Source organism: Anolis sagrei, chromosome 5 (assembly GCF_037176765.1).
Source record: "Anolis sagrei isolate rAnoSag1 chromosome 5, rAnoSag1.mat, whole genome shotgun sequence".
Taxonomy (NCBI): Eukaryota; Metazoa; Chordata; class Lepidosauria; order Squamata; family Dactyloidae; genus Anolis; species Anolis sagrei.
This window is the reverse complement of record NC_090025.1, coordinates 1,384,110-1,398,551: the sequence shown is the minus strand read 5'-3', so window position 1 is coordinate 1,398,551 and position 14,442 is coordinate 1,384,110. Positions and strand designations below refer to the sequence as shown.

Here is a 14,442-nt window from a genome sequence, read left to right as displayed (position 1 = left end):
CCATGAAATGGCTTGGAAGCGCCTGGGGGGAATCTTTTGTTGAGAGTGATTTCATGTGCCTGTTTGTTTCCCCTCTGTTCGACAATACATTATTATTATTATTATTATTATTATTATTATTATTATTGCGTTCAGGCAAAATGTCCCTTCCTGTCCCTTCAGACCGTGAGGCCTGCTCCTGCTCTCTGGGGCAGTTCTTGAGGGATTTAAAGAGGGCACTCGTGTCACCTTCCAAACTGAACTGGCCCAACTCCCTCGGCCTTTCCTCAGATGTGTTGTCCTCCGTGCCTCTTACACCCTCCCTGCCAGCCCTTGAACCTGCCCCAACCTGCCTCTATCCTTGTGAAGATGAGGCTCCAAGAACAGAAAGCCTGAGGGCTGGAGAGCCTGACCCCAGGCCCATCGTGTTCTGCTCCTACTCTTTGGATGGCGCAAGCACAGACCTGAATTCCACAATTGGGAGTGAAATTGTGGACCAGGAAGTTCATAGCTTGAAGCCTAGACCTGTTGAGCAACTTGGTTTTTCTCTCTCCATCCATCTCTTATTTTGTCTTCCCTTTCTAGTTCACCTACAATCAAAGAGCATTCTGAACTCCATCAACAATGGAATTGAGCCAAATTTGGCACACATATGAACGCATAAATAATAATAATAATAATAATGTATTGTCGAAGGCTTTCATGGCTGGAATCACTAGGTTCTTGTGGGTTTTTTCGGGCTATAGAGCCATGTTCTAGAGGCATTTCTCCTGACGTTTCGCCTGCATCTATGGCAAGCATCCTCAGAGGTGTGAGGATCCTCTGAGGTGATCACACCTCTGAGGATGCTTGCCATAGATGCAGGCGAAACGTCAGGAGAAATGCCTCTAGAACATGGCTCTATAGCCCGAAAAAACCCACAAGAACCTAATAATAATAATAATAATAATAATAATAATAATAATAATAACTTTATTTATACCCCCATGACCAACAGAACTCCCATGACCAACAGAAAATATTGGAAGAGTTTGGTGGGCATTGACCTTGAGTTTGGGAATTGTAGTTCACCTACATCCAGAGAGCACTGTGGACTCAAACAATGATGTATCTGGACCAAACTTGGCACAAGCACCCAATATGCCCAAATATGAACACAGATGGAGTTTGGGGGAAATAGACGTTGACATTTGGGAGTTGTAGTCACTGGGATTCATAGTTCACCTACAATCAAAGAGCATTCTGAACCCCACAAATGACAATGATATGTTGCATGTTCCAGGGTGAGCAAACCAGACACTTTCCTCATCAACACTGACAAAGAAGCAGCAAAAAATATTGTTTACCCACAAGCAGAAAGACATTACATAGATTAGAAACCAACATTTTCTCGTTACTTTATTTTCCAGATCAACAAACTGGGCCACAGCAACGCCTGGCAGGGGACAGTTATTATATTATAATTATATATTTATATTACATATAATATTACTAATAATATTACAATATAATTGGATAGTACAATGTAGTAATATTTAATACTGATATTGTACTATACTAATAACATAATATATTGTATGTATATATATATCTTGTAAGCCACTCTGAGTCTCCGTCGGGGTGAGAAGGACGGCATATAAATGTCGTAAATAAATAAATATTCGGGGGAAAGGAGGCTTGCTCCTTTGCCAGGAGAACTGAGCAGGAGTTTGCTTTGCACCTGCTTGAGGGCAACCATCCCAGAGACCTGGGTCTCCCCTTGCCGTTCTGTCCTTTTGCATAAACGGCAACTGGAGGTGCCAGAAGCATTCTGGGAAAGGAGGGGCAGGCATTTGGGCCGGAGGCGGTGGCGCTTGGGACTTTGAAGTCGGCCGTGCCTCGCATGCAGCCTGAAATCCGGAGAGCGGCCTTGGAGGAGCTGCCAAACCGGCTGAACGTGCTCTGCCTCCCGGGAGGCAACGCTGGCATTTACTGCATTGCTTAAATTGTCTTCAAGGGCACTTGCTGAACGCTTCGTTTTCTTGCCGTTCTGAGTTATTGTGACAAGCAACAAGAGCCTGCAATTGAGCAGTGGAAAGAAAGACCTCCCCAAATACAGGCTCTGGAGATTTATTTCAGTGCAGACTTTCATATTTTGTTCCTTGGCCACTCATTTGTATAAATATGTGAGAGGAAGCCACAGGGAGGAGGGAGCAAGCTTCCTTTCTGCTTCCTTGGAGACTAGGACACAATGGACAATGGTTTCAAACTACAAGAGAGGAGATTCCATCTGAACATGAGGAAGAATTTCCTGACTGTGAGAGCCGTTCAGCAGTGGAACTCTCTGCCCCGGAGTGTGGTGGAGGATCCTTCTTTGGAAGCTTTTAAGCAGAGGCTGGATGGCCATCTGTCAGGGGTGATTTGAATGCAATATTCCTGCTTCTTGGCAGAATGGGGTTGGACTGGATGATGGCCCAGGAGGTCTCTTCCAACTCTTGGATTCTAGGATTCTATGATTTCTGTTGCCATTTTTGTAGAGCCCTTGCTTCCCTGCCGAGGGTGCTAGCTCGGTGCCTTTAAGTTTGGGCCTTAAAGGCACTCCTGCCTGAGGACCTGGGAACCCAAACCTATCAGGTTCACAAAGTGGTGGGCAAAATGCCACCTTGGCCCCTTGTGTGAGGATGCTTGCCACAGATGCAGGCAAAACATCAGGAGAGAATGCTTCTAGAACGTGGCCATGCAACCCAAAAAACCTACAACAACACTGCAATTGCTCATTTAGTTGGAGATGATAGTGAACTATATGGATAGCCTCGTTTTAGCAGAAGCCCGCTTCTTATGCACCCCTGCCCTTTCTGTCCCATAGAACTTGGCCTCCATCTCCATAGTTCATAGAATCATAGAATCAAAGAGTTGGAAGAGACCTCCTGGGCCATCCAGCCCAACCCCATTCTGCCAAGAAGCAGGAATATTGCATTCAAATCACCCCTGACAAATGGCCATCCAGCCTCTGCTTAAAAGCTTCCAAAGAAGGAGCCTCCACCACACTCCCTCCGGGGCAGAGAGTTCCACTGCTGAACGACTCTCACAGTCAGGAAGTTATAGAATCCTAGAGTTGGAAGAGACCTCATGGGCCATCCAGTCCAACCCCATTCTGCCAGCCTGTGTTTCAAAGCTTCCAAAGAAGGAGCCTCCACCACACTCCGGGGCAGAGAGTTCCACTGCTGAACGGCTCTCACAGTCAGGAAGTTCTTCCTCATGTTCAGGTGGAATCTCCTCTCTTGTAGTTTGAAGCCATTGTTCCATTGCGTCCTAGTCTCCAGGGAAGCAGAAAACAAGCTTGCTCCCTCCTCCTCCCTGTGGCTTCCTCTCACATATTTATACATGGCCCTCATCATATCTCCTCTCAGCCTTCTCTTCTTCAGGCTAAACATGCCCAGTTCCCTAAGCCGCTCCTCATAGGGCTTGTTCTCCAGACCCTTGATCATTTTAGTTGCCCTCCTCTGGACACATTCCAGCTTAGAGTCAATATCTCTCTTGAATTGTGGTGCCCAGAATTGGACACAGTATTCCAGGTAAAGTGGTCTAACCAAAGCAGAATAGAGCATGGGGAGCATTACTTCCTTAGATCTAGACACTATGCTCCTATTGATGCAGGACAAAATCCCATTGTTCCTTGCCTTGTTGCTTCCCCATCTCATCTAGGGCAGGTATTCTTTAACTGGCGCTATGTGTTTTTGCTGCCTGGGATCTGGGAAGTCTGGAATTATTTAAGGGCTTCCTCCAAGCTTTTGCTGACTGCTGGAGCAGCTTCTCCACTCATTTCCCAGACCTCTCTCTGGCTGCCAAACTTGGCATGCATGTGGCAGACCTTGTGGTCAGCGGGTGGGGGAACCTTTCCCGGCCAAAACAGAGCGGCCTTCTGGGTCTCCCTTTGCCTGAAGAGGCTTGGGCTGGAACACAGATTCTGGAGAGGAAAAGCCAGCCTCCTCCCACTGCCTCCCTGAATTGGCTTCTGCAGAGACCATTGGAACAGGGAACAGGGCCCCACTTCCCCTCCCAGAACGAAATCACCATAGGATCGGAGCAGAAGAGCACCCCAGCCATGCCTCCCTCGTTCCCAGACTCTTGGTTAGGATCTGAATCCCAAGTGGCCCCAAACTCCACTTGCTGACTCCTGGGAGGCTGAGAAGCCCCTGAATGGTAGTATTATTTCTCTAGGAAGGGCATTCCAGAGGCGAGGGGCCACCACCAAGAAGGCCCTCTCTCTTGTCCCCAACAACCATGCTTGAGATGGTGGTGGGAGCGAGAGGAGGGCCTCTCCGGAAGATTGATTTATTTATTTACTTTATTTATTTATTTACTTTGCTTCTATACGGCTGTATCTCAAGCCCGAAGGCGACTCACGGCGGTTCACAAACAGTAAAAACAGTAGAAACAGCAGTGGTTCCATACAAGATATAACAATTGACTTAACACATTATCCATAAATTACCAATAAGCCATTACAATGCACAATTATTGCAAAAAACAACCGTACCCAACCTTCTCATCATCCAAGCGTAGTCCAGGTTCGTCGTCCATTGTTCCATTCCTATGTTCCATTACCAGATTGCACTAAATTACTCAAACGCCTGCACAAACATCCAGGTCTTCACCTTTTTGCGGAAAACCATTAGAGATGGTGCTAGTCTAATGTCCGTAGGAAGGGCGTCCCACAGCCGAGGAGCCACCACCGAGAAGGCCCTATCTCTCGTCCCCGCCAGCCGAGCTTGAGAAGCAGGCGGGATCGAGAGCAGGGCCTCCCCGGAAGATCTCAAAGTCCTGGTGGGTTCATAGGCAGAGATGCGGTCAGATCTTCACGTTCACGCCGGTTCATACAGGGGGATGCGATCATGAAGATAGACGGGACCGAACCATTTAGGGCAGTGGTTCTCCACCTTCCTAATGCCACGACCCCTTAGTACAGGTCCTCATGTTGTGGTGACCCCCAACCATAATGGCTTACATGAGGCCAAGCCCAAATGACAATTACAATAAAGAAAAACCAACACAAACCGAAAAACGCAAACAATAAACAATAAACAATAACATCATAGTTACATAAAACATATGAATACATCTATATAAATAAAAATGTAATGTTCATTTGTGGTATTCACAGAACTCAAAAACCACTGGGGGAATTGACACCAAATTTGGACACGATACACCTAACAACCCAATTTATGTGCTTCACTCAAAAAATTGATGTTGTCATTTGGGAGTTGTAGTTGCTGGGATTTATAGTTCACCTAGAATCAAAGAGCATTCTGAACCCCCCCCCCCCCCCAAACGATGGAATTGGATGAAACTTGGCACACAGTTCTCCCATGACCAACAGAAAATACTGGAAGGGTTTGGTGGGCAGTGTCCTTGGGTTTTGGAGTTGTAGTTCACCTACATCCAGAGATGACTGTGGACTCAAACAATGATGGATTTGGACCAAACTCTACATGAAGACTCAGTATGCCCAAATGTGAACACTGGTGGAGTTTGGGGGAAATAGAATCTTGACATTTTGGAGTTGTAGTTGTTGGAATTTATAGTTCATCTACAATCACAGAGCATTCTGAACCCCACCAACGATAGAATTGGGCCAAACCTCCCACACAGAACCCCCATGTGTGCCACAGCAACGTGTGGCAGGGGACGGCTAGTAACCAAATAAAAATTACAATATGCACAGGCACAGTAATAATGGGTGGGCTACATGAAATGATTAAAAGACAAACTGATTAAAACTAATTAAAAACTCGGGCGAGATAAAGGAGAGAAGCAGGTAATTTACGGAGGAGGGAGTTGTGGAATCAAGCTTTCCCATGTGGGGAGGACATATACTTCAATGACAAGTAAATGTTTACCTTTTTAAACCTTACCCGAGCCTTATCCTGTGTATTTTCTCTCCTGCTTCGTACCATGAGCTCATCCATAGCACTGGCTGCACTACACTCATAGAATTAAAAATCCTAGAGTTGGAAAAGACCTGGTGGGCCATCCAATCCAACCCCATTCTGCCAAGAAGCAGGTCAATCGCATTCAAAGCACCCCCAACAGATGGCCACTCAGCCTCTGTTTAAAAGTCTCCATAGAATGAGTTTCCACCACACTTCGGGGTAGAGAGTTCCACTGGTGAACAGCGCTCACAGTCAGGAAATTTTTCCTAATGTTTATTTATTTGTTTATTTATTTGGGGTTCTTTTACCCCGCCTTTCTCACCCCGAAGGGGACTCAGGGCGGCTTACAAAAGCAAAGGCACAATTTGATACCTGCATCATAAAAACAATGTTTAGGTGAAATCTCTTTTCCTATACTTTCCTCAATTCTGCCAAACCTGTGCCAAGTATTCCTACTCCCTTCTTGTGAGCAAGCGAAGGGGCTCCTGGCTCTGGATTCCTGGCTAGACCCAAGGGCGTTGGAGGCCAGTGACCCCTACTTTGCATGCCGCAGGAGCTTTCTTTCCTGCCTCAGGAGGCTGGTCTGAATGACACACGGATTCCCCTCTTTTTCTCTCCCAGGTGGAGGAAGAGCTGCAGGAGCAAGAGTTCCTGGACCGCTGCTTCCAGGAGATGTTGGACGAGGAGGACCAGGACTGGTTCATTCCCTCCCGCGACCTGCCCCAGGGCATCGGGCAGCTCCAGCAGCAGCTGAACGGGCTCTCGGTCAGCGACGGCACCCACAGCCACGTTTCGGAAGACATTTTGGTAAGCGGAAGGGCAAGGGGGCAGAAAGAGAACCTGGAGCTAAGCATCTCCCATTGGGGGAGGGAGGCAGGCACCTTGGGGTGGTATTCATTCACTTTGGTTTTAATAATAATAATAATAATAATAATAATAACAACAACACTTCATTTGTACCCTGCTAACATCTCCCCAAGGGACTCGGTGCGGCTTACATGAGGCCGAGCCCAAACACAACAATACAAGCAATAATCACAACAATACAAGCAATAATCACAACAATACAAGCAATTAAAATAAAAACATGGACAATAAAATATTATGTTATCCCTTTGCATTGCAGGTCTTATAACTGTTTGGTTCCATTTTTCACCTCTTTTACACAAAACACTCCCCTGAATCCTCTAAGGGGGCCATAATATTAAAACAGAGTTTATACAAATTATTGGAAAGATATTATTTGTGTTAGTAAAGAATCCAAATCTTGTGGCTCCTGGGTTCCACGGGGGGTGACTATCGAAATGGGAGGCCGCTGTATTCAGTAACCTTTCAGGACACCTTTTTACAAGTCAGAGGTTAAATAGCAATCAAAAGGAATGGCTTCAAGTCAGGGTAGAAACAAACATTGAATCCATTTTCCTTAGCTGAGGGAATTTTGTCTTGAACACAGTGAGCCCCTTGCCAGGTTTATTTATTTATCGTGTCAGGAGCAAGCCAAACAGTTGTATTGCATTTTTTAACAAACAAACAAACAAAACACAAAGTTTGCAAGCTTGGTAGCTGATTAAGTGTCCTTTGACCAGTATCTGGCCCCTTGGAGTGCCTCTGGTGTTGCCGCAAGGAAGTCCTCCCTTGTGCACGTGGCAGGGCTCAGGGTTCATTGCAGCAGGTGGTCAGTGGTTTGCCCTTCTCCTCACTCGCATGTCGTGGATTCCACTTTGTAGCCCCATTTCTTGAGGTTGGCTCTGCATCTCATGGTGCCAGAGCGCAGTCTGTTCAGCACCTTCCAAGTCGCCCCGTCTTCTGTGTTCCCAGGGGAGAGTCTCTCATTTGCCATCAGCCATTGATTGAGGTTCCAGGTTTGAGCCTGCCACTTTTGGACTCTCGCTTGCTGAGGTGTTCCAGCGAGTGTCTCTGTAGATCTTAGAAAACTATTTCTTGCTTTCAGTTGTTGACATGCTGGCTGATACCCAAACAGGGGATGGGCTGGAGATGTCTCTGCCTTGGTCCTTTCACTATTGGCTGCCACTTCCTGGCGGATGTCAGGTGGTGCAATGCCGGCTAGACAGTGCAATTTCTCCAGTGGTGTAGGGCGCAGACACCCTGTGAGAATGAGGCATGTCTCATTCAGAGCCACATCTACTGCATAGCATGTCACCCTGGGAATGAGTATGTGTTAAATGGGGTGCCCTGGCCAAGGGGGCCTTATAACTGTGTGGCACCATAACCTCATTGCTACCTGTCTAGTAGAGAGGAAACCCTGGGAACAGGAAAAGGAATGGAAAGAGGTCTCAAGGGGCTCACTGGGCTCACTGGAAATGGCTGTTTTATTACAGAAAAATCCCAATGCTCTTTGGGGTGTGTGTACACATACACACACACACACAAACATATATATATATATGAACACAGACACACACACACACATATATATATATGCACACATATACACATATACACATGTTAATTTTCCTTATTATATGTGTTTTGTTGTTATGTTTGAGTACTAAATGTTGGCCTTTTATGATTGGAATCTGCCCTAAATCCCTTTGGGGGAGATAGGGCGGAATATAAATAATATACACACACACCTTATTTATCTGGTTCTAAGATTGTGAGACACACACTACTTTCAGTATTGCCAACAGGAAGGTGTGAACACTTTATTAAGGTTTCACACCACCTCTGAAGAAAAGTCATAAATACATCCCACCATTTCTTTGTGGCAGGCAGATGGTATTATTATTATTAATAATAATAATAATATTATAGAGGGGGTCTGTGTAATTTCCTCCCCTTATGAACCATCGAGGACTTTAAGATCGTCTGGGGAGGCCCTGCTCTCGGACCCGTCTTTGTCACAAGTACATTTGGTGGGGACGAGAGACAGGGCCTTCTCAGTGGTGGCCCCTCGGCTAGGGAGATCGGATCTTCTCCCTCTCTTAACATTTCGGAAGCAAGTTAAAACATGGCTGTTTGAGCAAGCGTTTACAAATGCAGAGTAGCTAATATAGGAAATCGAACGATTTGACAATGGAACTGGACAATGCTTGATAATAAGGAGACTCTAATGATGTTGTTTTTATTGCTCTTGTGGTGTTTTATACTGTTTAATGTTTTAATCTAAGAACTGTAAATAATAAATAAATCTATATTATGTTTTTATGTGTACTGATTTATTGGAAACTGCCTTGAGTTGCCGGTTGGCTGAGAAAGGCAGTATACAAATCTAGTACATAAATAAATAAATGCGCAAGAGAGGAGAGTTTGGGGGTAGAAGGAGAGGGGTTTGACTGTGGGTCTGTCCTGCCACCCAGGCCGCTCTGACTCTGCTTCTGTTCTCCTTCTCCTTTTCCAGAGCAAAAGCACCTTAAACCCGGACGCCAAGGAGTTTGTCCCCGGAGTGAAGTACTGAGCCTTCCAAGGGAGCTTCACAGAGACTCTTGTTTTCTGCCCTGGAGGGGCGGGCGGGCGGGTGGGGCGGGGTGGGTGATTTGGGCTGGGGTGGGGGGTCATTGCGGGTGAGTGGGGGGGGAGCGAGCGGTGCCTGCAATCCGCGGTGAGAAAGAGACGCTTTGGGGCAAACGGGCGGGCCTCCTAAGCTGCTACGCCGCCCCCCTCTTTTCTTGCCGCCGCATCGGGACATTTTTGGGGAAACAAGAACTGACACAACAAGAAGAACTCATACCCATCCCACCAGACCGGGGGAGGGCGCGCGTGGGGGGGGTGCTCCTCCTCCTCCTCATTTCCGTTTTTGTTCCGTTAGAGCGCAGAGTCCGGCCTGCCTCCTTTCCCTCCTTCCTTCCTCCCTTCCTTCCTTCCTTCTTCTGGGTGTGCTTTGGACACTTTGCCCAGCGGAAGCAGCGCTGCCGGATCTCCCATCTTCTCCTCCTCTTCCTTCTTCTCCAAGCTTGGCAGCCCCCGCTCTGCCCCCAGCCAGGCACCCACTGCTGCTGCTGCTTCTCCTCCTTCGTCTTCCTCTTCCTCCTCTTCCTGGCTCTGGAGCAGCGTTTCCCTTGTTCCTTCTGGTTGGGGACATGGGACACCTTGCAAGCGACTGCCTCCCCTTGATATGTATGGGAGGGAGAGCCTGCCTGGTCCACCAGCTCCTCCTTTCAGTTGCAAACTCAAGGCAGGGGTTGCTCTTCCTGGCTCTGGAGCAGCTTCTCCCCTGTTCCTTCTGGTTGGGGACATGGGACACCTTGCAAGTGACTGCCTCCCCTTGATATGTATGGGAGGGAGAGCCTGCTTGGTCCACCAGCTCCTCCTTCCAGAGGGCTCAATGGCAGCCAGGGCTTGTTTTGCAAGGAAGTGGGGTGCACAGCCATCTTGGGCATGAATAATCTCCTACCCATCCCTCCCCTCCCCTTTTGGTGCCCATTCCTCTCCTTTTTCGTTCTCCCATCACTACAATACCAAGGCCTTCCTCTGCATCTCTGCATGACAACAGCTTGATCGAAACCAAGTGAGCATCTCTCTCCTGGGAAGGAGTTGCACAAACATTATTGGGCTGCCTCTCCCTATGGGCTCCAGCCAGGGGTGAGCAAGGATGGGAGTTGAAGTCCAAGCCCTTTTGGCTGGGATGGAGGGAGGACACAGTCTCTCAGTCACGGCCTGTGCTCAGCATCCCAATCACGCTGATGGCTGCACCAGCCAAGGGAAGAAGGCAGAGAGAGGACCTCTCTGACGCAAAGAGAGCATGGAGCACCAGCCTCTGTGGCTTGGCCTCTCCTGGCTGAGGAGCATTTCCTCCCAAAGCTCCCAAACCCTTTGTTTCTTGCATGTTGGTTTTGGGTCCTGCTCAGTCCTTTCTTCTCTTTGCTTGGAGAAGAAAGGCCTTAACCGTACACGACCCTCCTCTCTTTGGCTTTCCAATCGGGGATTTAATTATCACCAGGGAAAGGGGTTGCTGGCATGGGGAGGGGGTTAGGTGGGAGAACATGGCCCCTAAAACACCTGGGGCCCGCTTTGGTGGCTCATCTGCCATCCCCGAGGGCATGATGCCTTGATGAGGTGGCCCTTCCCCGGGAATTGCATCAAGATCCCTCGGAATGGCGTGCAGAGGCACCACAAGCCTTGCTTAGGAAAAGAAAGACCCAAACTCTGCATTCTGGAGGGGAAAAGGGTCCTTTGGGCTTGCTGGGCTCCCATAACCGTCTCCGGTCTCCTTCCAGCGCCATTGGGGGCCAATTGGGGGTCTTTCCTTCCCGGAAGCAATGGCCCTTAAAGAGAAAGCATTGCAAGAACCCCGCTCTTTGCAGCCGCAGTTCACCCTTGGCCCCATTCCTGGGGGGCTTCCCCTTGGGCCAGCTGGGGGTCTTTTCCTTCCCGGAAGCAATTGCCCTTAAAGAGAAAGCATTGCAAGAACCCCGCTCTTTGCAGCCGCAGTTCACCCTTGGCCCCAGTCTTATCAGGAGGGCTTCCAAAGGCACCCTGCCTCCTTCCTGTCTTCCTTCCCGTAGTGTTGAAATCAGGACATGAGGCCTGAGGTGGTCCAGACCCAAGCCCTGCTCTTCCACCTGGAGAATGGGATGGTAGCAAATCCCTTAGGACAACTCGTGGGGCTTCCTCAAAAATGGCCCTTCCTTCCTTCCTTCCTTCCTTCCTTCCTTCCTTCCTTCCTTCCTTCCTTCCTTCCTTCCTTCTCTCTTCTCTTCCTGCAAAAGGGAAGAGGAGCAGGAAGGACTCTCTTGGCTGGGACCTGGGATCTGCTACTTCCCATTCTCCTTTCTGAAACGAGAACCTGAGGTCCAGGTGTCTTCCTTCCTTCCTTTCCTTCCCTTTGGCCATGTTACAGTGCTTTCTCCTGGGTGTGTTGGGCCGCCCCTCCCATCATCCTGGATGCTTGGTGGGGGTGGGATTTGTAACTTTTGGGGGTTCTTCCCGGAGGGGTCCCGAGATGAAGGAGCCTGCCGGGGAGGTGGCCGGAGCGTCTTCCTTCCTCTCCTTCCCCTTCCCACCCCTCTTCTGCCATCTCTGGTTCCTTTGGGAGGAAGTCTTTGCAATTATGTGCTGTCCATTTTTACAACGATGCATTCTTAAATAAATGAGTTTTGAGCTGGGTAGAGATTCGCAGCGTGGAGTTCTGGAGCCCACAAGCGCACCTGGCATTGGTTAAGCGAACGAACCCAGAGGGTGATTCTCCCCAAGGCTTCCTCCTCTGCATCCTGGAAAGAAGTCATCATCATCATCATATTTAATTACCTATTAACCACCCTCCATCTGAGATGCTCTAGGCAATTTACAAGCTAAATTGTAAAAGATAAAAATACATACATACAAAAATGAATAGTGACGAGTGGAGTGCCATCCGCAGGGTTCCGTCCTGAGACCGGTCCTGGTCAGGATCTCCATTCATGACTCTTAGACGAAGGGTTCAAAGGCAGGATCATCGTTTGCAGACAACAACAAATTGGGAGGGATAGCCAGGACTCTAGAAGTTAAAATGAAGTTCAGCAATGACAAACACAAGAGGCTCCACTTAGGCAGAAAAAAGGAAATGCATTTTTTTTTTCATGTCAGGAGCAACTTGTGAAACCGCAGGTTGTTTCTGGTGTGAGAGAATTGGCCATCTGCAAGGACGTTGCCCAGGGGACACCTAGATGTGTTGCCATCCTGTGGGAAGCTTTTCTCATGTCACTCCACGAGAAGCTTCGTTCTTCGCCAAAGCTGACAAATGGGAGCTCCCCCCACTCCCCGGATTTGAACCGCTGACCTTTTGGTCAGCAGTCCTGCTGGCACAGGAGTAACCCTTTGCGCCACCAGAGGCTCCAGGGCATAGCACTGAACTGTGCTCATTAAATTAGAGGTGACATTCATAGAATCCTAGAATCCAAGAGTTGGAAGAGACCTCATGGGACATCCAGTCCAACCCCATTCTGCCAAGAAGCAGGAATATTGCATTCAAATCACCCTTGACAGGTGACCTCTGTTTAAAAGCTTCCAAAGAAGGAGCTTCCACCACACTCCGGGGCAGAGAGTTCCACTGCTGAACGGCTCTCACAGTCAGGAAGTTCTTCCTAATGTTCAGATGGAATCTCCTTTCCTGTAGAATCCTAGAATCCAAGAGTTGGAAGAGACCTCATGGGACATCCAGTCCAACCCCATTCTGCCAAGAAGCAGGAATATTGCATTCAAATCACCCTTGACAGGTGACCTCTGTTTAAAAGCTTCCAAAGAAGGAGCTTCCACCACACTCCGGGGCAGAGAGTTCCACTGCTGAACGGCTCTCACAGTCAGGAAGTTCTTCCTAATGTTCAGATGGAATCTCCTTTCCTGTAGAATCCTAGAATCCAAGAGTTGGAAGAGACCTCATGGGCCATCCAGTCCAACCCCATTCTGCCAAGAAGCAGGAATATTGCATTCAAATCACCCTTGACAGATGGCCATCCAGCCTCTGTTTAAAAGCTTCCAAAGAAGGAGCCTCCACCACACTCCGGGGCAGAGAGTTCCACTGCTGAACGGCTCTCACAATCAGGAAGTTCTTCCTCATGTTCAGGTGGAATCTCCTCTCTTGTAGTTTGAAGCCATTGTTCCATTGCGTCCTAGTCTCCAAGGAAGCAGAAAACAAGCTTGCTCCCTCCTCCTCTCTGTGGCTGCCTCTCACATATTTATACATGGCTATCATATCTCCTCTCATCCTTCTCTTCTTCAGGCTAAACATGCTCAGCTCCTTAAGCCGCTCCTCATAGGGCTTGTTCTCCAGACCCTTGATCATTTTAGTCTCCCTCCTCTGGACACAGTATTCCAGCTTAGAGTCAATATCTCTCTTGAATTGTGGTGCCCAGAATTGGACACAATATTCCAGGTGTGGTCTAACCAAAGCAGAACAGAGCATGAGGAGCATGACTTCCTTAGATCTAGACACTAGGCTCCTATTGATGCAAAAGGTCAGTGGTTCAATTCCTCAAAGAGGAGCTTCAGGTGTTGCTGAAGTTGCTTCCCTTTTAGCTTTGGCTAGAACTAAGATGACTATATGGCACACCTTAATTTTAGCAAGGTAATTAAGCCAAAAACAGGTGAGCAATAGAGTAAATACAATATTTTATTGGAGAGGAGGTCCCATTCAGGAGACGTGATGGTGAGCTGCTGAGCAGTGGAATACAAGCTGCCTTGGAGTGCAGCAGAACCTCCTTCTCTGGAGGTTTTGAAGCAGAGGGTGGATGGCTGTCTGTTGATGGTGCTTTGATGGTGCCCTGCCTGGGAGAGAGGGGTTCAACTGGGTGGTTGTCCCTTGACCCAAGGCGCTTGTTTACATCTTGAGATGTTCTGGACACCACCCCACCCTTGGCTGTCTCACCATTGTTTATCTTGCACCTGTCTCCAGAGTCAGACCCCTGGTGTGTTATCTCAGGTAGCTGGCAACCAAACCAAGGAGACGGTGGTGCAGTTAAACCACTGATCTGCTGAGCTTTTTGACCAAGAGGTTGTAGGTTTGAATCCGGGGAGTGGGGTGAGCTTCCGCTGTTAGCCCCAGCTTCTGCCAACCTAGCAGTTCAAAAACATGCAATGGTGAATAGATCAATAGGTACCACTCTGACGGGAA

General features: G+C 48.3%; 1 protein-coding gene across 1 annotated transcript in view; it reads left to right on the top strand.

The window, feature by feature from the left end:
• PAIP2B (poly(A) binding protein interacting protein 2B) overlaps nt 1–9,367 on the top strand; it is a 52,819-nt gene extending 43,452 nt beyond the window's left edge. Inside the window, exons 3-4 of the mRNA XM_060779527.2 lie at nt 6,516–6,701; nt 9,256–9,367. Coding sequence (XP_060635510.1) covers nt 6,516–6,701; nt 9,256–9,312 — 243 coding nt within the window. The 3' untranslated portion in view covers nt 9,313–9,367. The remainder of the gene's footprint in view (nt 1–6,515; nt 6,702–9,255) is intronic.
• Nucleotides 9,368–14,442: the final 5,075 nt, after the last annotated feature.